A 25,815-nucleotide genomic window follows, 5' to 3' on the forward strand; every position below is an offset into this window, starting at 1 on the left:
CAGGAGCTCCCCAGGGCCGTCCTCCGGCGCAGAACACACGAGAGCTCGAACACCTCCCCCGCACCCCCGGCGGACAACACTCGAGAAGCGTCTCCATGGCAGCAGCCTGGAACTACGCGTCCCATAGTGCTCAGCAACGCGACTGAGGCTGCGCGGCGGCTGTCTGGTTTGGGCAGCGCGCCCTGCCTCTTGACAGCCCTCTGCGTTTGTTCGGCTGGAGCGCGGAGAAAGGACCGGGCGGAGTGCGGGCTTACGTTCGGGCAAGAGAGCCCCGGCCAGGGAGAGGCGGCGCTGCTGCTGCTGCTGCTGGGTAAGCCCCGTGATCGCCCCTTCCCCCGCTTCCCCGGGTTGCTCGGCTCCTTGTCGCCCGCCGCGCTGGAGGAAGGATGCTGCTGGGCAGGCGGCGAGGGCATCCCGCGCAGGCTGCCTCCTGCAAGGAGCGCGCGCGCGGCGGTGAGCTCGGCTCCGGCGCCTGCCGAGCCGCCTTGCCCTCGCCTGGTGGCGGGGCCACGAGGGCTGGCCTGGATGCCCCGCTCCCCGGGCGTTTGCTGTTGCCCGGAGATGGGCGGACGAGCGGGGGTGGGGTGGGGGACCTATCGGAGGACCGCCTCGTTTCTTGCAAGAATCACCAAATGTTGTGCAAATGAGCGTCTTTATCGATATGCTACAGTTGTCTCCTAGTTACAAAATACTGAAAGCTATAGTAAGGAGGGGGGGGCGGATGGGAAGGGAGGTACTCTGTCCCACTGCAGGCCTCTTTATAGCTGCCCCCTCATATGCTGCTTCCTCAATGGCTATTTGGGGGCGCCTTTAGTTTCAGTTGCAGGGCCCTGGATTTGGGCGATTTCCCAGGGGAAATGCCCGAGCGCCAAATGCAGAAGAGAAATCCCCCCCCCCCGCACCTTCCACAATGATGGCTGCAGTTTCGGGGTTGGGGGGGGAGGCAAAGTCGATTTTTCTTAGCTCAGTTGATCATTTGGGGATGGATCTTTCCTGCAGCAGATGCTCACACTGCGGGAAATGTGTTCCTTTGTGCAATGTGTTGACTTTTCTTCCCTGTGAAAATGAGCCCTATGGTTTTCAAAGGTTCTTCTTGCTCTCTAGAAAGCAGGTCTAAGATGGCAGCCAAGATTCTTCTTGTAGGTTGGGGTTCAAAAGATGGACAGCACAAGCTTGTCTGTCTCTACTCAGATTTCTGAACCATAAGACTCAACCCTTAGAATCAGGTAGTTATTGAAGTGTCATCATGTCCCAATCTGTAGAATCTGGTTACTAGATGAGATCATGGAGCTAAGTCAGAGTGACCTTAATATTCCATACTCCCATTCAGACTTTGAGAATGCTTTTTTCCCCAGGATCAATCCCAAGGAGTTGCATCTAGGCTTGTGGTCTAACACAGCTGCCTCCTTTGGAATCACCTCTCAATGTTCAGGATTCACACCACCTGCTAAGCCCAACATGGCTTGTTTGCTTTCGGCTTAGCAGGTAGTATGACTCTGTTGCGGTTTATTCAGTAAATCATGTCAAAACAACCTGTGGCTGACTACAGCATATGACACCAGTCTGTGTACAGAGGATTAAGGGGAAAAGGGCTAGTTGGTATATATATTTCTCTATGAATTGGGTGTCCTTTTTAAAAAAAATGAATTCATTTTTCTTAGTACTTTTTTTAGTACAGAGAATTCAATTAAAATACTTGATTTTAAAAAAAAGTTCAAAGAGACTCACTTGTTGGATAAATTGGTTGCCCGCCTGGTATTGTCTCCTCTCTAAATACACAGATGACACCGCCTGCTCCTCCCCATGATCCAGCTGCGGTTGTGTAATCAATGCATTTTAAGAGCAAGGCAAGCAACCATGCCAGATGTGTCTGCCAAAATATGCATGCTCAAAGAAACTTTAAAAGCTTAAATTAACAGAGATTAGAAAGAAAAACCAAATCCTGGGAATCTGGACAGGAAAACATGCACTGCCTGCATGGCTGGTTATAACCCTCATTTGTTGACTAAGGCCCAACACAAGCTTGTATTGATTAATCTATCAATCATACCTCAGAGTTTCATGGAAGTGCCTGGAAGATGGATTGATATGGCCATTTCTGAGCAGTGGGTATGCCTCCGAACACATCCTCCATCTTTATCTATTACTTCGTTTGCTGTCCTTATTTCCTAACAGTGTACTCTTTTAAAGGGAGAGCCAGCCTTTTCACAGTGGTTGTAAATCAACATGGAAACTCACAGCAATACAAATAATTATGGGTATCTGCAGGGTATGGTAAAAAAATAGTTAAGATGGCAGCCATGAGGGTTCAAATCAAAGTTCTGCCTGTTTTTTTTATGTGCATCAAGGACAAAAAACAGGCAGAGCTTCAACTGCATCATTGCAGCCATCATGTTGACTTTTCTGACCACACCCTGCAGATGCCCTGCAAATAATCATAGATGTCCATCAGTTGTGACTGAAGAATGAATGTTGAGCATTTTATGAGCACACCCATGGTTGAATTGTTCATGGGATAAAAGTTGTATTTAGATGTTACCCTAAGCTTGCACTTTCTTTGCTCATCTAGGCTATAGATAATTTCTGGCATGCTGCTCTCTTCTCTTCTTAGTGGATGGGTAATTAACTGTATCCTTGTGAAAAATTTTAAATGTTGCTTCAGGGGAAAGGACTAGAGACAATGGCTTGGAATTGCAAAAATAACTAGTTTAGCTAAATAGAAAAATATGGCCAAAGAATAGAAGTTGTTCAATGCAGAAGCTAACTGCTTTGAGAAGTAATGGGTTCCCTTGGGAGGGGTTTAAGCAGAGTTTGCCTATCTATAGGGAAGCCATTATAGCAAGATTTCTGCATATCAGTGAGTTAGAGTAGAGCCTCTAAAATCTCTTCTCATTCTAAAATCAAATGATTGCAGAATGGTAGAATTAGGGGGAGAATCACAGCTATTGGTGTCATATATTCTTCAAGATGTGTCTTCATTTTTATAGAGCCAGTCTTGGTTCCCATGGAATGTTATCGCTGAAAGAAAAACATGTATCCAAAACAGCATTATGGAAAGTTTCTCCTGGAAGAATTCAAAGAAGTGATTGTAAGTGTATGACCTTGTGGACTTCACCGCTTTCTGAAGCAGGAATTCTTTCTGAAGAGAAACATTTTATGGAAGGAGCATCTAGGAGAGAGTGTAGGATTGCCTGAAAAAGACCAAGTTACTTGTGCAGAATAGTTTCCTTGGATGAACCCAGGCTTTGAAATATTAAGTATTCCTGCCCTTTGCTGCCTGAATGGTTTCTCTTGGACTTTCTTTTTTTCTTTCCAACAACCTTGCAAGGCAAGTGACCAAGAATAAGTGATTGGTTCAAAGTTATCCTGTGAGTGAGGATTTGAATCTATGTATGCAGCCCAATTCTGACCCTTTAACCCAGCTTCCCTACTCTGGTTTGAGAGAGTGCAGAACTCCCAGCCTTCTGAACTAGCATGCAGACATATGTGGAAAGCACAAGGATAGAGAAGGCTAGTTTGACTATCACTATACTCTGACTTTCTTCATATTCTTGGCTACAAATTAGGAGTTGAGGACCTCTGGATTTCCAGAAGATGCTAAATAGTAACTCCCAGCTGTTCTCATCACAGCCCATGCTGGCAGGTCACCTGGGAGTTACAGTTGGGGATCATCTGAAAGCGTTGTGGTCCTCAAACATCCACTTGTGATTTCGTTGGGTGGCTTTTGATGTTGGGATGCCACTTCTGGGAGGTTCATAGAGAAAATCTTGTTTTCTGTAGGTATTTTCCATGTTTCCACAAAGAGGATGGCCAAACAAGAGCCTTCGTTGCAGTTGGGCTAAAGCAACAATTAAGTAACTCAAAGGTTGTTTCTATCAACAGACCAAACCCCTTAAAGATATTCTTGTATAGTTCTGTTGTCACTTTTTTGCATAGCAAAGTGGGAGTTTTTCCCTCTTTCCTCTAATGTTAAACTCTTTAATCTTCTCTAGATCAAAGCAAGTGTGAGCTTGAAGTACATAAATAGCTGCACAATTAAAATTACATCTTTGGCAGATGAACAGAAAAACAAGAAGGATTAAGGCCCAGTTTGACTGATTTATTTTAACAGGACAGAATCTTCATGGTTAAACAATTTTCAGTGAAAAAAATTGGGTCCAATAAAATTGTTTTTCAAGACTGTTTTCTAAAACAGAATTTAGGTATCCCAATCAGGAACTTTTCAAAGTGGGCAGTGAGAATAGTTCTTTGAGCCAATTTTTAACTCCCTCCAAGGAAGGCTGATATATTAATTATATAATTATTAATTATATTGATTATTGTCAGGATGACTCTGCCAGAAGTATTGTGGGAATTTTAAAGTATGTCTTTGAGTTATCTATGTTTCATTGGAGTATTGGGGTGAAAATGCTGAAAACCAAATATTGATAAGTAGGAGTCATATGGATGAGCTCTGACATGATGCTGAGATTCTAGAAGTGGTCCAAGAGTAACATATAGTGTTCTGGAATCCACACATGGTTTAAGAATCATGTGAAGTAACATCATGCCCCACCCAGTACAACCACGTTACTAGCTGAGATCATGAAGCTAATTCAGAGTGAAGGTAATATTTCATACCCTCATTCAGAATATGTTTTTTTCCTAGGAGGAAATCATGTTTGAGAAGCAAGGTCAAGTAAGCAACCAAAAATTTTGAGACATAACTCATCCCAATTACAAATCAGGAATCTCTTTCTCACAGAAATTTATAATACTTCTTGTCTCATTGTTGTAAACCTGAATACACAAACTCAAAATAGTTTTCAGGTCAGCAAATATTTTCTATCTGTTGCTGGAATGGAGAAATTAACTTTGAGAAAAGTGTGGAAAGAAATTCTCCTGTGTAAATCCCATTCATTCCAGTTCTACACATGCAGAACTTTGTATTGCATCATCATCATCATCATCATCATCATCATCATCATCATCATCATCATCATCATCATCATCATCTTTTCTTGTTAAATGAACTTTTACAGTAGTGTTCATGCACTGATCCCATTCATTCTATGGATAGTGTGCATGAGAAGTTTGAATTGCAGTGTGCTCTCTTCCATGTTATTAAATCAGTGGCTTGTTTCTGTGGGCATTGCACAGGAGACAAATATCCTAATGGAGTGGGGGTGGGAGGCTGAAATAGGTCTTCACATGCAAATTTCACAACAGACTGTGTTCCTTGTGTATTATTGTCATCATTGTCAACAGAATTCAATCCTTCCAAGGATTTTGCACTGCAGAGTGCCTTGCTTATGCCTACAGTGCCTGTATTGTGTATTGTAGGACCTCCGTTGGGGGGAGGGAGTGAACTAGATGACCTCCAAGATCATTCTATGTTTGTAATTCTGTAAACTTGAAGTGCTGCCTCTCTTGTCCTCTGATATAGTTAAGTACGTGCCATCAATAGAAGGAGTTTGGGTTAGGGAAAATTCAGCTGGTGTGACTTTTAGCTGAGGGCATCTGCTGGTAGCAGATGAAATTATAAGGTAATATACGAGAAATATTTTGATGACTTGAGGAAAGGGCTGTCTAAATAGCCCTTATGCCTATAGATTACAGACAAACGGGTCATGTCTCATATTCTGTCCATCTCATTATAAAGCAGCAATGATTTGTTTGTGTGTGATAATCCAATCTCTTAAAGAACACTTGCAAGCCTTTCTCTAATCACACAGGTTTATTAGAACCCTTTTTGTTGAGTGCCTTGTGATCCTAGTTCCCTCTGCTTCCTTCCAATGAGCCCATTATCTAAGTGAGCAATTGGGTGGCAAGGGGGGGAGAAACAGAGAATAAGAATGAGAATGAACTCTTTCAGAGCATCACGTTACAGACAAGATCTTTCAGACAAGACAGGACAATGTTTATTTCCATAAGGCTGTTGGTGGAGAATCCAATTAGCCAAGAAAGATGGTAATCATATTATTAAATGGCAATTTCCTAACTGAAGTAAACAATTACTGGCTAAGCAGTGCGGAAATGGTCAACGGATTCTTCCCAGTTGTGTTTAGAATGGCAGGTTGGTGAGGTTTGTGGTTTAATGCTCTGGTCTCCTATATCTCTGTGCCTAGCTTGCTTTGATTTATCTAAAGATATCATTAATGTATCCTAACAAAACTTACAGCTTGTACCCTGGAAAATCAGTTCTAAAAAGTTGATCTCAAAGATTTTTCCACTCTGTGAATGGCTGTCATTCTGGGTCAGGTTGGACCATAGGACAACCCAGCACTCAGAACAAGGGCCAAGCAAAGTCAAAGGACAAGCAAAGAGGCAGGGCCAGGAAAAAACCAAAGATAAAAGAATATATCAGAATACAGACCATATTACTAAAATAAAATGCACCTTTTCTTTTCCAATGGTCCCCTCAGGTGGGTAGAGTTAGCCTAGGACTTGTGGGAACTTCACTGGGAGGCTACTAACTAGAGTTTAGTGGTCTCACAAAAGAGCAGCTGCCTACAAAGCCCAGCACCTCCTGATATACAGTAACTGCCTCCCTCCAATAGCAGCTATTTCCCTTTTTCTGCTCCCCCCCCAACAATGGTACATTTTTACATATTTGTTGTTATGATTAGTTTGGGCATTCTCAGTGTCCTATGAATTGTTCTACCAACTTCCCAAATTATTTCCTGGAATAGAAAACCATCTTACATTGGACTGCAGCTTTCTTCAGGCCCCAGATAAATTCCTTTCTAAGATCTAAAAGAGAGAAAAGCTACTATAGTTAGTGTAATATTGTGGGTAGGTGCTGAGAGATGAACTGGGGAGTCCCCAGCTCAGATCTTATTTTGTTGTGAATTCAGTTGGTTGTCTTAAGCAATATATTCACTCTTAACCTCAGTTCCTGTCACCTACAGTATAAAGGATAATAATTCTTACAGGGTTGTTATAAGGATTACAGTGAACTAATATATGAGAAGTACTTTTAATTGTTGAAAGCATCATGCAGATGTTAAGATTATGTATTATATTATTGTATCATATCATGCAAATAGCAACCAATAAGCCATTTCTGCAATGAGTGTAAATTATCAGAGAGAACTGACCATCTCTCTTTCTTCCCAGGGATCTGGAAGACTACCTTGTGAATGACTGACAGGTAAACGTCAACAGACGTTATTGAGAGAGAAAGACATGTCAGTGCCATTCCGGAAAGAGTTGGAGAAATACAAAAATATCAATGAAGATGAAATTCTCAACAAACTCTCTGAGGATGAACTAAAACAGCTAGAGAATGTTCTTGATGACCTAGACCCAGAGGTATATTCTAAACAATGAAACTAAATTTCTGATTTTCAAGATTAGCTCCCAAAGGAATAAAGATAAAAGCTAGATTCATGTATTAAACTAAGATATGGTTAGTTTTAACTATAGCCACAATGCCTATTGCAGTAAACCATAATCCATTGCACATAATGCCTAAGTTCATAGTTTTAAAATAAAAACAAAGCAGCACTGGCTTAATGAGGTGTACGAACCCAGTTATAACATAAGGCAAGGACAGACAATCTAAATGGGATGAACTCCATCAATGTGGCCTGCAACAAGAGGTTGTGGGATTTGCAGTCTAAAACATTCAGAAGACACAAGATGGTCTATTGCTAATATCTGAAGTGACTCATGAAGCAGCAGAAAGTGATAGTCAGGAGATACATGCTGCGATTGTGGGTGGTGGAATGGGGCTGTAGTCTAGTGTCTACTAGACCTGTGTGTGCTTTGAAAATGATTCAGAAGTGCTTTAGATAGTATGGAGAGAAGCATCTTTTTGCTATTCATTCAAGAAACCTAGTTTTTTTCAGACTTCCACTCAAGTCTGAAAAAAAAATGTTGCAGCTTTAATGAATAGCTCTCTTGAGCGCTGAAGCTCTTTTTCCAAATCAGCTCTGAAGCATGTGTAGCAGTAGCATCTACCACTTTTCCTCAAAAGTGCCCCAAATGCAAAGCCATTTCTGAGGAAAAATATAGATTCCTCTGGCAGCTGCCATTTTTGTGTGTACCTGTTGAGTTAGGTAACATAAAACATGTTCAATATACTTTTCAGTTCTGTTTGCTCTGAAGCAAACATGCACACGAGCTAGATGTCAAATTAAAGAAACTGTGGAAATGTTCAACTCCTGACTGAATAATTCCTTCTGTTCCTCACACTTATTGTGGCAGAATGCACTTCTGCCAGCAGGCTTTCGACAGAAAGATCAGACCAGTAAACCTGCCACGGGACCTTTTGACAGAGAGCGGCTATTGTCATATTTGGAGAAACAAGCATTGGAGCACAAAGACAGAGAAGATATTGTACCCTTTACTGGAGAAAAGAAAGGTAGGTCCATGGCTGCGATGGGAGCAATAAAGAAATACAGACTCTGTGGCCACCTTGCTGTATCCAACCTGGTGGATAGAGATCTATGTGAATTACAAGGCTTTAATATGCAATTTGTGTAAACACCCCCTCTTACCCTAAATTAATAATAAGAATAGTACAAAGACCTGTAAATAGAAATAGAACAACTGTGGCAAAAGAAATCAAAGATAGTACCAATAGTAATAAGCACTTTGGGTGCAATCCCCAAACATCTGGAGTACCACCTGAAGACCATCAGCATTGACAAAATCACCATTAGTCAATTGCAAAAGGCAGCTTTATTTGGAACAGCTTACATCTTGCAACAATATCTTTAACACCATCAAACAACAACATCTGCCTACCACAGGTCCTTGGGAAGGACTTGATAGGTGGATAAAAATGCCAAATCCACTCTAAACATCTGGCTGACTGTGCGACCAACAATAAAAATTTATTAAATTTATATGCTGCCCAACTCCCAGTGACTCTGGGCAATTTACTTAAAAACATTTAAGAACAAAAATCAATACAAAAAACACATAAAAAAGCACAAGACAGAACTTGCTGGTTTTACAAGCTGCTGGTTTTGTTTGTACCTCATCAAAACCCTTTTTGTCCTTGTTTTCTTTCCTGGATTCTACTCTAACATTCAATAATATCAGGCTTGGACACCCTATGGCTCAAAGGGCATACATGGCCTCTGAGTGATCCATACTGCCTCACTAGGATTTAATAAATTTCCCAGTTGGCTTCTCAAGGTATTTCTATAACTTTTAATTTTAGGAGCCATGTTGTTCTGATCCATATTTTCCAACTATACGTTCCATGGTTCTCATTCAGCAAAATGGTGTTATTTATAGCCAGTGGCTAGGAATTATGGGACTTGTAGTATCAACCCATTTGCAGAGCATCAGGTTGAAGATGGCTGATCTACAGGATTCTCTCACTCATGGGAACTTTGTCTCTTTCCACTGAAAAGAGAACAGCAACAGGAAACTCCACCCAGAATTAACTCATCCCAACAGCATGTCGTAATTGGTTTCTAAATGATTTAATGGCACTGATCAGACAGTGGTAGGCACGGACTTGAGAATATCACTTATACAAAAGGAAGTGGTGTGGGTGTTTTAAAATTCCAAATTTGTTTTGATATGGTTTTAGTATGTATTTTACACAGACCCTAATGAGTATAAGTTTTTAATTAAACATAGACATTTATTCATATTTCAGCTGAAGAGGGTAGAAAGATTTGACTATGTAGGGAAACAAGATATACTCCCTCCCCTGTAGTTTACTTCCAAAGCATTTATTTTAGTTGTAGGTGCATACGTTTGCACTTTATAACAGTAATGTATTATCAGCAGCATAACCAAGTTGAGAAACACTAAAGGCCAGATACTATTTAGCTTAATATTCTGGCTCCTACCTGCCTAGGAAATTGTTTCCACCAGCTTTTTTCCCCAGGGTTATTCATTTCATTAGCATGGAGGGTCTCTAGCACAGAGGAGCAGCATCAACCACAGTTCCACTGGGCGTGCTGCACTGCTGAAGCTTGGCAACTTTGAAAGGGTTAAAGAAATAAAAGGGAGAAAATGCAATGCTTCTCTCCTGCTTTGTGGTTCATTCTACAGCCCCCACCTCATTACAGACACTCCAGACTAGAAGAAAAGATCAGCAGCACAAGCTTGTTAGAAACAGAACAAATGTTTCTGGATTTACCTGAAGCGTCCTTCAAATCAGTTGGATCCCAGATGAAACAAGGGTGTTTCCACACAATATACTATTTTATTTCCTCAACTCCCTGAAGCAGTTTAAAAGCAATCTGTGATTGTCTTCATTTCTGCTAACTTGAAATGCTGAGGGCATTGGCATGCAAGGATTCTGCATCTCCAGATCTTTGTATTCTCATAATGTCAGCAGTGTTGGAGAGTTGAACTGATTTATTTTCAGTTCAGCAGAGGTGTATTTGCAACAGCTAGGTTGTTGTTTAGATGCTGGGGTTTTATTTCCACATTAAAGTGAACTCTGACCCTACCACCATTAACAGCTTCTAAGCTCCATGTCTTGTAAAGGGAAATGGCTTGATGACTTTGCAGCCCCTCAGACAACCAAGTGAAGTAACTGAAGATCAAATTGATGAATTTTGTCAATATTGATTTTGGTGTCTTCAACACCTTAAAAGTGTCCTGCAAGTTTCTTGTTCTGGGGTTTTCCTTCCTTTTTCGTTTCTCCCTTTTGTGTAGTGTAGGTTTGAAAGGATTTTTGCTGCTGCAGGACTTGTAGCTGTGCAGGATAGGGCAGTTATGTCCTCTGGGTCCTCAGCATTTCAAGTTGACAAAACTTTGGGGAGTGAAGATAATAGCAGTGAGAACAAGAAGCAAAATATGTTTGCCTGACTTGTAGTAGGTCCTGCAGCAATAAATCTTACTCCCTTTCTATTTCACAAGAAAAGAAAGAAAATAAAAACAAGAACTCCACAATAGCTTGGCACACTGCCATGGACTTGTCCCTGTTGAAGAAAGTACTGTATAGTAGAGGGAAACTGACAAGATGCTAGTCAATTTCACCCCCTCTCTTTTTGCCTGGGCTACAGAGGGGATGCTGTCAGTTATCCAGCCAAGAGGGTACATACAGAACCTGAAGCCAGAGGGGCGAGGCAAGAATTCCTACTAATGGGAAAAGTAAACCATGGTATCTGAAAACAAACCACCCCTAGCTTTGCAATGATTTCAACAACCCAGTAGCTGAGCTAGGGATAAATCAGCTGAGTTCTCCAATCCTGCTGATCTCATGGAATCAGAGAAAACCAGACCTGCTTACAAACTAGCACAGAATCCTCTTGTGGAAGTACCCCGAAGGAAATAATATTTAACCTATTTATCTCTGGTGATCAGAGTTTCTCCCTGCAATATTTGTCTTCCTAATCCAATATGTCAGTGTTACCTGTTGACCTAGAGAAGCCTGTTTTCAAGTTTCCAAGTTCCACATCTCATCTCACTTGTTCTCTTTTTTCGTTTGTGAGCACAAGGACAGGCACTCTGAAACTGGGATCCTGCAAAACTCTGCCTTGCTGGGATAACCCTTTGCAGCCCCAGTGAGCCTGGTGGGAAAACTTCCAGGCTGTTATGCAAGATGAGCCTCCTGATTTAAAGCTGGCAAAATCATTGGGATACTTGCATAAGGATAAGTCATGATCCTTATTGGCAGGACATCCAAGACATGTGGTGTTTCTGACCACAGCCTGCCTGCCTGCCTGCCTGCCTGCCTGCCTTTCTTTCTTTTTCTTTCTTTCTTTCTTTCTTTCTTTCTTTCTTTCTTTCTTTCTTTCTTTCTTTCTTTCTTTCTTTCTTTCTTTCTTTCTTTCTTTCTTTCTCTCTTTCTCTCTTTCTCTCTTTCTCTCTTTCTCTCTTTCTCTTTTTCTCTCTCTCTTTCTCTCTTTCTTTCTTTCTCTATCTATCTATCTATCTATCTATCTATCTATCTATCTATCTATCTATCTATTTATTTATTTAGGCAGGCCTTGCAGTGAAAATTGCTGGGGAATGATTATTTGTAAAGCTTAACAGCCTGATTCTCCTTGGAACTGAGCTACTTGGGAATATCTTGTACTCACTGAAATAAAGCAGAAATAGGCTTTCTAAGGAAAGAGATACCAAAACTGACAATGCCCATCCCAGTGGAAAGATCAGATGATAAGCGGTAATTGGGAACAGCCAATCTAGGTGTAAACTAAGCATCTAATAAAAGGGATGCTGCTCAGGAAAAGGTATGCCATCATAAATCTATGAGCCATAATCCAAGACACTCCTTTTTTGCTGAAACTCATGGCTGAGCTTACAGACTGAGTTAAACCATGGTCTGAATATACCACAGTTGGCTGAAGTTTCCCATCAATCTAAGCTGTAAATACAATGGCTGGGTGTATATGTCATGCCCAGCCACAAATAAGCAAATGACAGTATGCCTTAATGTGATGTGTAAAACCAATAGCTAACATTGCTAATTTTATGAAAAAGGAATAATTACATATTTGCAACCAATATTTCCACATCAAGAATCTCTGATTATTTTAGTTTTGCTCTGGGTTTTCTGCTTCTTAATATGGTGAGTTTAAATGACTCCTTGACACACATGCATCCCCCAGCACTGATGGATGGTGGAATATTTTTTTTTCCTCTTTCAACCATTGAAATATTTTTACTTTTCACTATTGCAAACAGTAACTGGCAACTCTGATACCACTCTTGGGCTGTAGGTGTGGGGACAGGCAGATGAGAAGGTGGCATGAGCATTTCTCTGGTTTATGTGTAGCACAAAGGTGTGATAATGTACATCTGGTGTCCTTTAAAAAAATGCCATCTTGTATATACAGTATATGAAATGTTGCAGGTTGGAACCCAGCCATTGTTGTTAAGTCATAATGGGCAGAAGGCAGTAGGAACATGGTATTAAAAGCCAATCCTCCTAATGCATCTGTTTTTTTCCCTTCTTTCTAGCCCACCTCCTTTGTTTTTTGTTTGAAATAGACTGGTTCATTAGGAAAGTCTTGGACAAAATGATTTCTCCCACATTCTGTTGCTTGTGGAGTTCTTGTAGATATATTAAAGCCTACCATATGGTTTCAGTTACACTGTGGAGGGACAGTGGGGCGGGGGAAGTGGTGGGAGGTGGAAGAGGAGACTGCAAAAGCAATTTGATCACTTTTCTAGCAAATAGTCACATCTGCTTAGGGAAATCCATTTCACACTTCTGGAGCACCATGACTTTACAGCTCAAAAGTATATTTTACAGGCTGAGTTTGCATACTGTTCTAAGGTTTGGTTTCTTTAACTATAGCTTGAATAATTGTTGTGGCCTACTTCTCATATAACATTAAACAGCAGAAATGGGTTGAATCCATGTAATGCATTAAGTCAAAATCAAACACATTATGGGTTTGCATGAAGTATGAATGTGATCTGGTGTATCCCTCCACATATGGCATTGATCCTGCATCACAGAGGTCACACATATTATCCTCCTTGGGCCACTGAGCCAGTTTTCTTCCAGCTGCAGTGCAGCTCAAATTACAAAACTTTGTTTTGAAGTTCTGACACTGGAGCTCAAGAGGAACTTGTAGGCAGGCTGAACTTGGAACTCTCTAATAGATTTCACAGGCAGTCCTATCAGCAAACCCAATATAATCCTTCTAGTCAGTTTTACAGCTGCTTTTAAAAAATTGCTAGCTTTATTTTCCTGCTTATATAAACAGTGTGCACTGAACTTCTGCTTCACCTTGACTCACCTCCCAGTCTTTGGCCTCAAGTGAGTCATTTTTCTCTTCCCCTCACACATGTGAATGTTCTATACCGCAGCTATGATTGTAGCTCTTGGGAAAGGTGTCTAGCTACAAAATACAGTATCATGCCATCATTAAAAATGTATATTTAGGAGGAATGACATCTTGTCAGCAATGAGCTTTCCTCATATTGTAACAGCTCAGATGTTTTGCAAAGTGGCTAGACATATGCACCCAGTGTGTGTTGACAAACGGGGGTGGGAGTTAGCTGTTCAATTTTTTCCCCTTCTTTTTATTATTCTAGGAGCTGTTGTAGCTCAGGTGGAGGGCATTATCTGGATGGTGATTTTTGCATTCACCTATTGTTGGTGGAGGGTGCTTGTTCTCAGTTATCCAAGCTGAGCCAGAATGAAGATCGTTACATATCTGGCTTTGGAGGACTGGCGAAATAGAAATGGTGTTATGTGGAAATGCCCTAAATCTGAATCTATTAAACTACAGTTGAGAAAAATATCTGCCTACTGCAGATATTCTAGCAGGGCAGGGCAGGCTACAGGACTGGAGACAGGGGCATAGAGGAAGAACATGGGCTGCCCTTTATGTAAGGTTAAGCACATGCATGAAAGAGAAGATTAAGGAGAGCTGAGCGCTGGAATGGAGTGTTGGCAAACAAGGACTTTGGACAGCAGTTATGGTGTGGCTTGGATGTCCTATGTTCAAACCTCACCTCTGCCATGAATTCATGCAGTGGGTGTCAGCCAGTCACAACCTTATTCTTCTGCTCTCACTCCATGATCAACAGAGATATTCCACTGCTGGTTTTTCTTACAAAGCTATTGCAAAGATAATGTAAGTAGGTGAAGTGCTTTTGGCTCTCAAAATGCAACACATGATTATTAGATTTCTTTTTTCTTTGTGAATCACCCCACCTTGTAAGTGGAGGACCAACATGGTGTATAGAATGTAGGATCAGCACTATGGCCTGATATCCATTCTGCCATAAAGCTTACTGGATTGTCTTGGGGTAGTCAGGCACTTAACTTAGTCTATCTCACATGCACTTGACTCAAGTTCTTCAGAAGAATATTAGGATCAAAACATTGTGTATAAAATAATGAAAACAAGACAACCCTGTTGCTGAGCAATGAAGATGTAAGTCATTTAATCCATCAGTATGCATTATGGGATTGAGTCAGGAAAGAAGGTTAAACTTATGAGATGTTCAAGAGCTGATGCATTCCTTTGAAAATTATTACCTTATTGCCAGCTTTTAAATTTGGAAATTATGAATCATTTTCCTAAAAATAATACCAGCAGCTAAATGTTTGCTTTTGTTGGCTTTTACTTTGTGAACAGGCTGGATGGCCATCTATTAGAAGGCCTGTAGTTGCATCCTAAATTACAGATGCTTTGCTGAACAGGGGATGACCTCCAATAACCCCTTCAGGACTAAATCCTAGGGTAGTGAGTATTCATTCACCTCTAAATGTGAGCACATGCTGAATTTTGGACATTTGCCCTAGTTTGCCTATAATACATAAATGCTGCTCTTCTTCTTCTGATCTCATTCTGAATACAGAATATGCTAAAATGGATGAATTCTCCTAAGCTCACTGCCATCACATTCTTTAATTGATTCAGTTTGTTTTTGTCTTGAAGGAAAGGCGTTTGTGCCTAAAGAGAGACCAATAGAAACCGAGACAGAAAAGAAGGTGACTCTGGATCCAGAATTAGAAGAAGCCCTGGCCAGTGCCTCCGATACTGAGCTGTATGATCTAGCAGGTGTGTGGCTAGATTGTCTGCTTGTTTCATAGCAGGGTCAGTCTTTCAGTCACTCCAGATTTGTTACCATGGATATAAGCCATGGATCCTATTGTCCGTGTGCCCTTGTCATCACCTGCACACAGATATGTGGTGAAATGGATGTGTGTGTAAGCACTCCCCCACTGCGACTGGATGCCTTCTCTAAGTGCATTCCTCTGAACTCACTAACAGCACTCTTACAATTGAGAAACCCAACAGTGGGAACTCTGGAACTGGGTTTAATGGTAATTTTGAATATGTGGATATTCAAAGATTTCAACATTCAAAGATGTTGAATATTCAAAGATCTAACAGCCAGTCAGGAATATAGGGAGGTTTGAACAGAGTTCAAACTGTATCCATAACTATATTCTCCAACACACTGAACTGTAACTACATGCAAATACTTGCATAGGGCTATTATATAAGTGTACACACATGCTGCCGGCCAGTACAGATTTCTGACATCCACACTTATTGAAATATATGGACATGATTGCCAAGGTCTTCACATCTTTTCCAAAATGGAAGGGCTATTCCATGTAAGAAGTGCATCACGGATGAAATAGCCTTAGAATGCTGATAGAATATCATGTGGATCCATTGCACTGGTACTGAACTCAAAATCTTTCTCTGCTCAGTATTCTTATCTCAATACTGTTTTTAAAATCAGCATTACAGTTTGTTTTCATATAAATGATAAGCCCATTTTCAGTTTTTAAACTGGATTTTTAACTTTTGCAATTATATTGAGGGCTTCTATTGGATTACATTTTGTATTTTAATTATGTAAAATGTTACCTTGTAAGCTTCCTAGAAGAGGCTTTTTCCTAAACAGCAGTATAAAATAATTTAAATAAATAAACCTAAATGAAAAATAATTTACCTGATTATCCTCCTCCTGATATATTAGCTGCTGATTAGAAACATGGCAGAATTCTAAGAGAAAAGCAAGAGATTCTAGATGAAGGCCACTTTTTTTCAAGCAATGATGTGTTCAATCCTATTGCTGGTATTTCTGGTATTTCTAGCTGTCCTTGGAGTACATAACTTGGTCAACAACCCTAAGTTTGATGAAGGAACCACCAGCCAAGATGGCAAAGGAATTGTGAAAAGTAAGTAAAGACATTCCCCTGCATGCATCACACCAAGAGCAAATGGGACAATTGACCCATGTGCTGAGAGACATAAACATCTGCTTTGTAAGTGCAAATCAATATCTATATTATCCTCATTCTGTAGGGATTTCAACTGGAATTTCAGTTGGAATTGTCAAGGATGTAACGTGCAATTTTCTGCATGCAAAATATGTGCCTATCAGCTCTGAGCTATAATCTGAAAAAAAAAAAAATCTTGAAAATGATTTTTCTGTTGATCTTATTTTAGTCTGGTCTACTCAGGTATTGGAATATGGTGACAGAATACACCTGTTTTGTCTAATCTGATATTCTCTAGTTATGTCTGGGAACCAAGTCTCAGAATTTTCAAACAGGATGACATGGCTAACAATATCTGGAGAGCCTTAGGTCAGCAATAATGGAATAGAACAAACATTTCAGGTAATTCAGAGGGTGGGGATAGTGGATCATATCTGTCAATGAAACAGACATTGCTGGCAGAGGGGATCTCTCCTCCCCCTGCATTCTTCAGCACTGCCTAAATCTGCTCCAAGGGATTGGGGGGAATCTGTTGAAACAGATATAGAAGAGGATGGGAAGGAAAATTAACATTTCCTGCAAGTAAAAACAAACTGGAACCAAATATTGGGGAGAAGGACCTACCCCAACCTCTTCTGGGCTGTGCTAGCTTTTTTTTATTGACTTTTTCTTTAATGTAGCATAGCATTAAGGAAAAAAATGTTATCTCCCACTTACAGTATAGTACTTTAGTATTCTGTTACTTTATTCTGCAGCATGTACAGTACTGGAACTGGAATTATTTTTGAACAAACTTGCTTTGGAATGGATTGAACATCTCATTCATATCAATGGAACATAAGCTCAGCATCACTTTAGTTTTGGCCTGTGTACCAGAACTAGATCTAGTACTGACTTTCACATATGTTATCAGCACTCCGAGTTATCTTTCCACAATTATAATGCAAATGACCATGTGTGTGAGAGAGAAACAGAAAAACAAGTTGACATGAGAAACAAATCTGCATTTTTTCCTTTCATCTGACCATTTGTTTTAGCCCTCCAAGCAAGAGGCTAATATTCTGCAACCATCAAACTACTTATGCTGCTCATCTTTTTCCCACTGTGATGATTATGATGATTGTTGCAAAAATCCAATTAGCCATTGGTCAATGGGCAGGTCTCCTAAACTGCACTCCCATCATGAATGTAGGAACTAGGAATTTGCTGTGTCAGGCATTTTTGTTCCAAAAATAATACTTTCCCCCTTAGACAATAGTATTTCATTTTTAATTAGAACAGCTAGTGAAGAATCTATTTTAGAAGGTTCTGTAAACTGAGTTATATAACTGAAAATATAGCATGCTATGAGAGGTTAAACATGAGCTTAACCAGTGCTCTGGTTTAATCATGGTTTATTGAATAAATCAAAATAGTTATTGATGTTAGAGGATAATTTTGCTTTGTTTTATAGAATATATTTTATTGGTCAATGACTGAAATAAATTCTCTGTGTGTCTGAATAAATTAAAATTGGCTATATTTACATAACCAGCTAAGCCAAAACCATATTTCTAATTACTATGATGCATGAAAATTTATGCCTAGTCATCTGCAAGAAAAGGAAAAAAGGACTTGACAGCCTGGTCTGAAAGCCTTCTGTTGAGTAAGTAAAGTCCTGAATAAGGGATAAAGGGTCTGCAGAACCAAAATGTATAGCCATGCTTGCTGTGAAGCCTGACAGAACTGACAATTGCTAGAGGTGGAGAAAAGTGTGTAAAACAAGGAGAGAAGGGACAAAGATGACTTTGTAGAAATGAGAAAGCCAAAGCTGTTATAGAATAATCCATCAGATAGTAATTGGTGGCCTGGAGTGCATATATCATTTCACTAAAAATATTACTATTTTTTCGGGAAAATTCCGTATTAATGGTATATGGATGGAAGGGATCTCATGACATTACTGGCTTTTTTTCCAGATGTGGTTAAAGGTGAAAAGGTCAAGCCTGTTTTTGAAGAACCACCTAATCCAACAAATGTTGAAGCTTGTTTGCAAAGAATTAAAGCAAATGATCCCACTCTCCAGGAAGTCAATCTGAACAACATAAAGGTACTTCTATCAATGTCAAATTCAATTGCTTGTTGCCCCAGTGTTGTAAAATATTTTGAGATGGCCTTTATTTTTTCTTGTCTAGACTATGGCTTCATCCATGATAGATGTTATGAAGCAGATATTAAAGTTCATGTCAGTGTTCAAGCTGAAGTTTAAAAAGAGACTATATACTTGCATGCTGTACTCACATGAAAATCACCAGGGTGAAATTCATGTGCAAACAGTAAGGATACTTTTGGAGGATGATGAATTGCAGTTTCATTCACTTCAAAAAGATGTGTTGAAACATTTAAAAGGCCAATTGTCAGCCTTGTAAAAACAACTCTTTTGAGTATGAGATCAAAACAATCATGTATTCTCTGTTGTGTAATTGTTACTTGTGCCTTCTCCCTTTTTAAAGTTTCTTTAGTTCTATTTAGATAAAACTTGTTTGTCTTTTATTAGCTTTAGACTGATCCTAATTTATTTGCCTTACCAACATTTCCTAATGATTATCTTGTTTTATTTTAAATATGTTGTTAGTTGCCTTAATATTATGTTATGAAAAGTGGGATACAAGTTATATTAATAAATGTGTAAAGTCAAAATTAAAAGTATGGAGTTGCTCAAAAAGTTGATTCATTTATAGTTTGGGATACTGGGCTGTCCAACACAGTTTTGGCTTAGTACCACTCTGGCAGAACCAGGCCACCATATGGCTACAACTGAACCCATCCCAGAATCTATTAAACTCGAGCAATTAGTGGTATTTTTTATCTTATACAGAATATCCCAATTCCAACCCTGAAAGAGTTTGCAAAGGCTTTGGAAACCAATAACCATGTGAAGAAATTCAGCCTGGCAGCTACTCGGAGCAATGACCCTGTTGCGATGGTGAGGTTTTCCTGGGGAAAATTGCATTATTCTATTTTAATATTGGGTTGATAACATGTAAACTATCAGAAAATATTGCAGAATAAATAAATATGCTAAAAAATATAAACAAAATAAGTTTCATGTTTGAAATGCTGCAGGCTTGCACTGTTTTGAGTTTTCCGTGAATGTCTTTACTATAATTTATTTAACTGATTCATTATTTATCCAACAATATCACACTGTTTTGAGGGGACAGTGGTGGAAAGGTGAATTCTGAAATGTAATATTTCTTAAGGCAAACAGAAATAAAACCAGTATAGCTTTTTTCATTCCTATATGTCTTTTCAGGCTTTTGCAGATATGTTAAAAGTAAACAAGACACTGAAAAGTCTAAATATAGAATCCAATTTTATTACTGGAACAGGCATCCTTGCTTTGATTGATGCTCTGAAAGGAAATGAAATACTGACAGAAATCAAAATTGACAATCAGGTAAGGAAAGGACAGCAGAGTGGAACTTAGAATTGGCTGGAATCTAAAAATTGCTGTCTGGCAATGAGCACTGTTTGGAATCCTGTAATGAGGCAGCGGTCAGAGTGGCAGAATAAGCCTGATTTAATATATATTTGATTTTTCTTAGTATGTTAAAATTTAATAATGCAGGAACCCTCGCTGTGAATATATTAATGTTTCTTTCACACTCAGAAATATGTTGCTGTAACAGACCAGAATTCCCCCAGTCCAGTATTTTCCTTCTCACAGTGGCCAACAAGATTAAAAATACTAGGAAATTATTTCAAGGGGGAGGGATTGTTTTCTGATTTGTTCGAAATGCAAACCATTGCTTGATTGTGTAGATACTGTGTGCTGAATATGTTAGGTGTCAAGCACAATTTCCACTGCAGTGCAGCTAGCCAACTTTTTAGCAAGCCACTACATGGTGTTTGGAACTACAGTTTGATTACCCATTTGTTTGTAATTCCTGTCTAAAAACCTAAGTATGTTCAAATGTTTCATGTATGCATCTCTTTTTACATTTACTGCCTAGAACCAAGGTAAATCCTACACTGCAAGGCTAAGCTAAATAGCTGGTGCAAAAATGGGTGAGCTGAACTAATATATGGCAAGGGGAATGGAGACCTGTTTAGCTCTTTACTGTCCGTTGCAGTTCCCTACCCCCAGATGAGACGTGCTTCAATTGGCATCATTGATAAAAAAATTTCCATTCCATCCAGCAATTCCAGGAAGTACAACTTCAAGAAGGACTACAGTGGGAGCAAATGATCATACCAGTATAATGGTCTGTCTCCTGCTTCCATAACAATTCTTTGACAACGATAAGCTCCACAACACCATACCAAATATTAAATCTAGTTTAGCCCTTAGAGACTTTAGTTTCGTACATGAAGTGCCATGTATAATGATGGTATTATAAATTTAGGTTGAAAGTTGTATATAGAGGGATGCTGCCATGAACCAACATAAATATTTTCCATTTGATTTGATTTTGGTTGCTTTCCCAGAGACAACAGCTTGGCACAGCAGTAGAGATGGAGATTGCTCAGATGCTGGAGGAGAACTCACAGATTCTCAAATTTGGGTACCAATTTACAAAGCAAGGCCCAAGAACCAGAGTAGCAGCAGCCATCACTAAAAATAATGATCTAGGTAAGACACCAGCCTCTCAAATTAGTAAAAGCTCAGGAGCATCCTTACCAGTAGAAAATAGTGGATCCAATTCAGACTAGGAAAATTAGAAAATGTCCTGTCTTCTTTGGGCCATTACAAAATGACAAACCTGATACATAATGATCACAAGGATCTCTTAACAGAAAAGGAAATGGATGAAGCAAGAGTGGACTAGAAGAGGTGGCCATCATTGTAAAAATACACATCTTCTTTCTTTGATGGTTAGAGAGGTTTGTCTCATGAGAAATGAAGCTAACTGGGATTTTGCCTACTGATGAAGAGAAAATGTTTTTCTTTACATATTGAGGGTATGGTGCAAGGGTTACAAACATAACATTTGAACCAAAAGCCTTCTTATCAAGTTAGCTAGTCACTTGGGAACTAAGTTCTGTTTTAACCTTATACTGAAATAACGTGATAAAACAATGATGTCTGAATTTCATATGCAAAAGAAAAACAAATGCTGACAAAAAGATCCTGCTAAAGGAATGATGGCCACCTTGTGGTATTTCAGTAATGCTTTATTTTTTTTTTGTTGGATTTCCTAACAATATATGCTGCACTGTGTAAAAAGAGGTTTGTAGACAAACAACTAACATAGCAACCCTAAATATGCATCTTTGTTTAGGTTAAATAATAAGAGGTAGGAAAGGGAGAAGTATATGTGACATCTATAGAAATGCCATTTTTTCTCCTTACGTTATTTCATTTTTTTTCTTTAATATCTGAAAACCTTAAGAACAAGGGTTGCAAATGCATTGCTTCCCAATGTTTTTGACCAGGCAGAATAGTTTTTAAATGGTTTTAGCCATTGTTTCTTTCCTCTTCTATTTGTCTACCAGTTAAGATTTTGTTGGAATTTTAGTGTCCACTTGTATTGCAAAAGATCTTGAACACTGTTTAATGTAAATGCACGGTTGAAGACCATTTCTTAAAAAAAAATTACACAAAGTAATGCAGTTTGTTCCATCATTTCAAGAGTTCAACACCTCATTCTGGTGCATGTCTTTAAGAAGATGCCACAGAAAGAGACAAATATTTTTACATAATAAATAGTATTTGATTTGGACTGGAAACATTTGGATTTGAATTTCAGTTCTACCATGTTTTTAAGTTACTCCTATCCGCCATCCAAATTTATCTTGAAGATTTACTACAAAGTTAAAGGATGACAAGTTGTACTGGCTCCACAGTGGTAGGAATGAATACAAGTGTAGATATAAATAAAATTGTTTATTAACCACCTTTACTAAAAAGAAAAGTTACAAAATTAGAAAAGTATTCTGTGAGACTTACTTGCTTGTTCTTCTTCCTTTCTCTCTCTCTAGTTCGCAAGAAACGTGTGGAAGAACGCCATTAGCCTTGTCTCTGAGGATGTGAACAAAGAGAGTTGTTTCATCACCATCTCAGAAAATTCACTGGTCTGAAGGGAAGATACTGGAAAGGCTTTAGAATGAGACTGCTCATGTTCCATTACCTCAATTCATCCCTCCCTGCTTTTTGAACACCATAATTCAGCCTAGTTTTCTCTTTCCCAGCAATCTACAATCATGCTCTGAATTCAAGATGCTCTGAGTGGAGGACCAACTAAAACCTAGTATCAAAGAGGGAAGGGCTGCAAGTTAGTCTCTCCCCCTCCCCCCACAATTAGTACTAATCCATGAGTGATTAGAAAATTTTCCTGCACAAGCCCCACTGAAACAAATGGAAACTGTTTAGTGGATTGTACCTTCTGTGTCATACAAACCACCACCTCCTCTTGACTCAGAGTAAGCCTAGATCTACTCGTTGTTTCCTATTACCTTTCTAGGGCTTTGTGCAAATAATAATGAAAGGGACCAAGAGGTTATTTTAAAACATGCCAACTCATACCAGCACACTCTGCCAAACAAATCAGTCTTCAAATTCCAGACTACAATGTGCCATAAGCTAGACAGTAGATATACTGCAAAGTATTGCTTCCTGAGCAGATAACTGGAGACAAATCTCACAATAGGCTTTCTTCATACCAAATTATGATTTTCATTAACCTTATCTTAGAACACACTGTAGGATCTAACATTCAGGACTGATTCACATACAATTTAACACCATAATATAATTTCCTTAGTACTTATTTAGTGTACGTGTAAATGTGCCCACTGCAGCATTGTTGTTATTTGTGAACTAGGCCACTAAGGCTCATTCAACAAACCATGATTTAAAAATTCTGGATTTAACACTATGCATGAATGCAATTACAGACAAGCCAAAATTGGAACTATGATACTTGTTAGCATTCCTTTTCTTTATATTCATCAAATCATGCTTTAGCTGTGCTTATCTTTCACATTGACTAGACCCTTCTGTTTTTCTGAAAGTAGAGCAAATCTTCTAAGGAAAATATGCTAATTTATCCATTGCACAGTATCATAATTAGCACAATCCATGGTTTGAAAACCTTTCTCAATCATGGTTTCCGATTCTAGCTTTTTGGCTGACTGCAAATCATTACGTAAATCAGTCCTAGCCATGGTTTATCTTGATATGAACTGAGACAATAAGCTACATACTGTATGGTGGAACACAACTATCCTCCAAAACGGGATCATCTAGGAAATAATGTTTCCTAAACATAAACATTAGAGCCATTCAGACACTGGCTACAAGTAAAATCCCTTCTGCAAGTCACGCTGGAGGGATATTGAACTGGAAAAATTCTATGTCACCATTCAGTTCCTAATAAAGAGTATGCTTCATGGCTCCATCTCTGCATGGTTGCAAGGACTGTCAAAGACTATGTGTTCACATATGTTACAATTAGGCAAACCAGATTCTTAATCTAATTTGCCAACCTAAAACAGCTTCAGGTGACCTTTTATTTAAATTATTTGTTGGTGTGTGCATATGTATGTGTTTTAATAGGAGGCCAGAATAATTACTAAGAGCCTATTCGATGTATATTAGTGTTCTAATAATAATGTGTTTGTCAAATTGCTTTTAAGCTTGTTTTAATTCCTGATATTGGACATTTATTATTACTGTTGGCCACTGGATTCAGTTATTCCTAGATAGTGAGCGTAAACTGATCAGTCACTATAGGAGATTAGTGAGAGACATTTCATATCCATGACTCCTAGGAAACAAACTCTTTCAAATGGATTTATTCTCAGGTCTGAAAACCCTACATTCCAACTTAAGTTATCAGGTTATAAAAGAAAACCATTAGTGAACAACAGATAGCACAAAAGGCAAAGAGCCTCACTCGGGTTTCCTGAATGAAGACATAGTGCCATTAATGGGACCTCCTTCTAGGAATTTTGAGAACTGTTGCTTCAGTTAAAAATTGTTAAAAATTGTTAAAAGTATTTAATGCTGCACACGTCATGTTATATGGGGAAAAATAGGTAGGAAAAACGACTCTTTCTCGTTGTACAGAAATTAAGCTGAAAAGATAATTAATGATGTGAAGTCAGCAGGTAAACTTGCACCACAGTATGTGAAAAAGCCCTTAGGACCTCGTTGTCCTATTTACATTTTTATCTCAGAAATCAGCACACATTCTAGGTGACAGAACCACAATAGTGAAAGCAACCCAATATTGTTATTGTTTGCAGATTATGAAAAAGCATTTAAGTTTCATAATATAATTTAGCTCTTTAAGGAGTAAAGCCATTACTTTGTAATACACCTTGTTATTGCTTGCAATTACGTTTACATCTAAAATAGGTAATTATGAATTATAGGTAATTATTAATATTAAAATCCTTAATCTGAAAAATATGCTATTTATTCCTGACTCCATCTCCTTTCCCCAATTTCAAAAATGATCTCTTAAGTTAGTGCTGTTGCCTCTTGTGACACATTATGAAGAGGAAACCCATTGTCCACCCACAGGTATAAATTCAGTTTAATATCAACAAATAGAAATCCAAAGCTAACAGAGAGGCTGAAATGTAAAAATGTCTCAAAAGTAAACCATGCTTGACAAGGCTAATTTTAAGCTAAATAACAAATTACTGTACTCCAAATTACATGAGCAAGAACAGATCCATGAATTTCAACTGAACTTTAAATTTCGGTTTACAGTAAAATTCCCTAGTAAATTTAGCAGGATAGAGTATTTTAAAATATGAAAAAGTAGGTGGCTGAATCTTTTCCAATCAACTTTCTTCCCTCCGCCACAATACCACCTTTCCTCCAGCCACTTTTCTATGGAAGCTGCACAAATGTGCAATACATGTGCAATGTTAGCATTTAGTTCCACAAGATCTCTGCTTGGACATCTCCCTTGTGCTTATAAAATGCACTGCAACTGAAATGCATCACAGTATTGAATAGCAAGTAATTGACACTGGAAAATAACTAATAACTGACTCACTATTGTGTCTGTAATCTTTGGAAAGAAGTGCTTAACTAAGATCAATACTATTTTTAGTATTATTTACCCCAATACAGTGCCCATTTGGACGCCTTTTCAAAAAGCCTAGTAATTGCTTACATATCTCTACAGCTGTGCACAAAAATAAATTTAAAAATAAAATGTGTTGTTATTTATAGCTAGGTATATACACAGAGGAAAAATAGCCTT

At 38.9% G+C, this 25,815-nt stretch overlaps 2 protein-coding genes across 4 annotated transcripts in view; one reads left to right on the top strand and one right to left on the bottom strand.

Moving 5' to 3' along the window:
* The window catches only part of LOC103054470 (tropomodulin-3), a 64,575-nt gene that overhangs the window by 32,568 nt on the left and 6,192 nt on the right, over positions 1-25,815 (bottom strand). The window contains exons 2-3 of one of the 2 annotated variants that reach the window (XM_088148542.1): positions 22,542-22,613; positions 16,339-16,391 (exon numbers count right to left, since the gene is read on the bottom strand). The gene's annotated coding sequence lies outside the window, so the exon portion shown is untranslated. The remainder of the gene's footprint in view (positions 1-16,338; positions 16,392-22,541; positions 22,614-25,815) is intronic. The other variant, XM_088148543.1, reaches the window with a different exon arrangement.
* LOC103054706 (tropomodulin-2) lies at positions 49-23,985 on the top strand. 2 transcript variants are annotated; one of them, XM_088148544.1, is made up of 11 exons: positions 49-310; positions 2,988-3,088; positions 7,099-7,293; positions 8,191-8,347; positions 15,309-15,431; positions 16,484-16,567; positions 18,568-18,698; positions 19,467-19,574; positions 19,905-20,048; positions 21,080-21,224; positions 22,574-23,985. In XM_088148544.1, exons 3-11 carry the CDS (start codon positions 7,168-7,170, stop codon positions 22,603-22,605), a joined length of 1,050 nt encoding a protein of 349 aa, XP_088004670.1. In that variant the 5' UTR covers positions 49-310; positions 2,988-3,088; positions 7,099-7,167; the 3' UTR covers positions 22,606-23,985. The 2 variants fall into 2 exon arrangements, with proteins under 2 accessions (XP_088004670.1, XP_088004671.1); XM_088148545.1 differs by lacking the exon at positions 2,988-3,088.

Source organism: Python bivittatus, unplaced genomic scaffold (genome assembly GCF_059951505.1).
Source record: "Python bivittatus isolate LINGU-HERP-01145 unplaced genomic scaffold, Pbiv_v1 ctg000530_np1212, whole genome shotgun sequence".
Lineage (NCBI taxonomy): Eukaryota > Metazoa > Chordata > Lepidosauria > Squamata > Pythonidae > Python > Python bivittatus.

Excerpts from the sequence above, each read along its gene's own strand:
- LOC103054706 (XM_088148544.1), top strand. The coding sequence starts at position 7,168 with ATGTCAGTGCCATTCCGGAAAGAGTTGGAGAAATACAAAAATATCAAT. Across the intron at positions 7,294-8,190 it reads TTGATGACCTAGACCCAGAG|AATGCACTTCTGCCAGCAGG; the intron begins GTATATTCTAAA and ends TTATTGTGGCAG. Across the intron at positions 16,568-18,567 it reads TGGCAAAGGAATTGTGAAAA|ATGTGGTTAAAGGTGAAAAG; the intron begins GTAAGTAAAGAC and ends CTTTTTTTCCAG.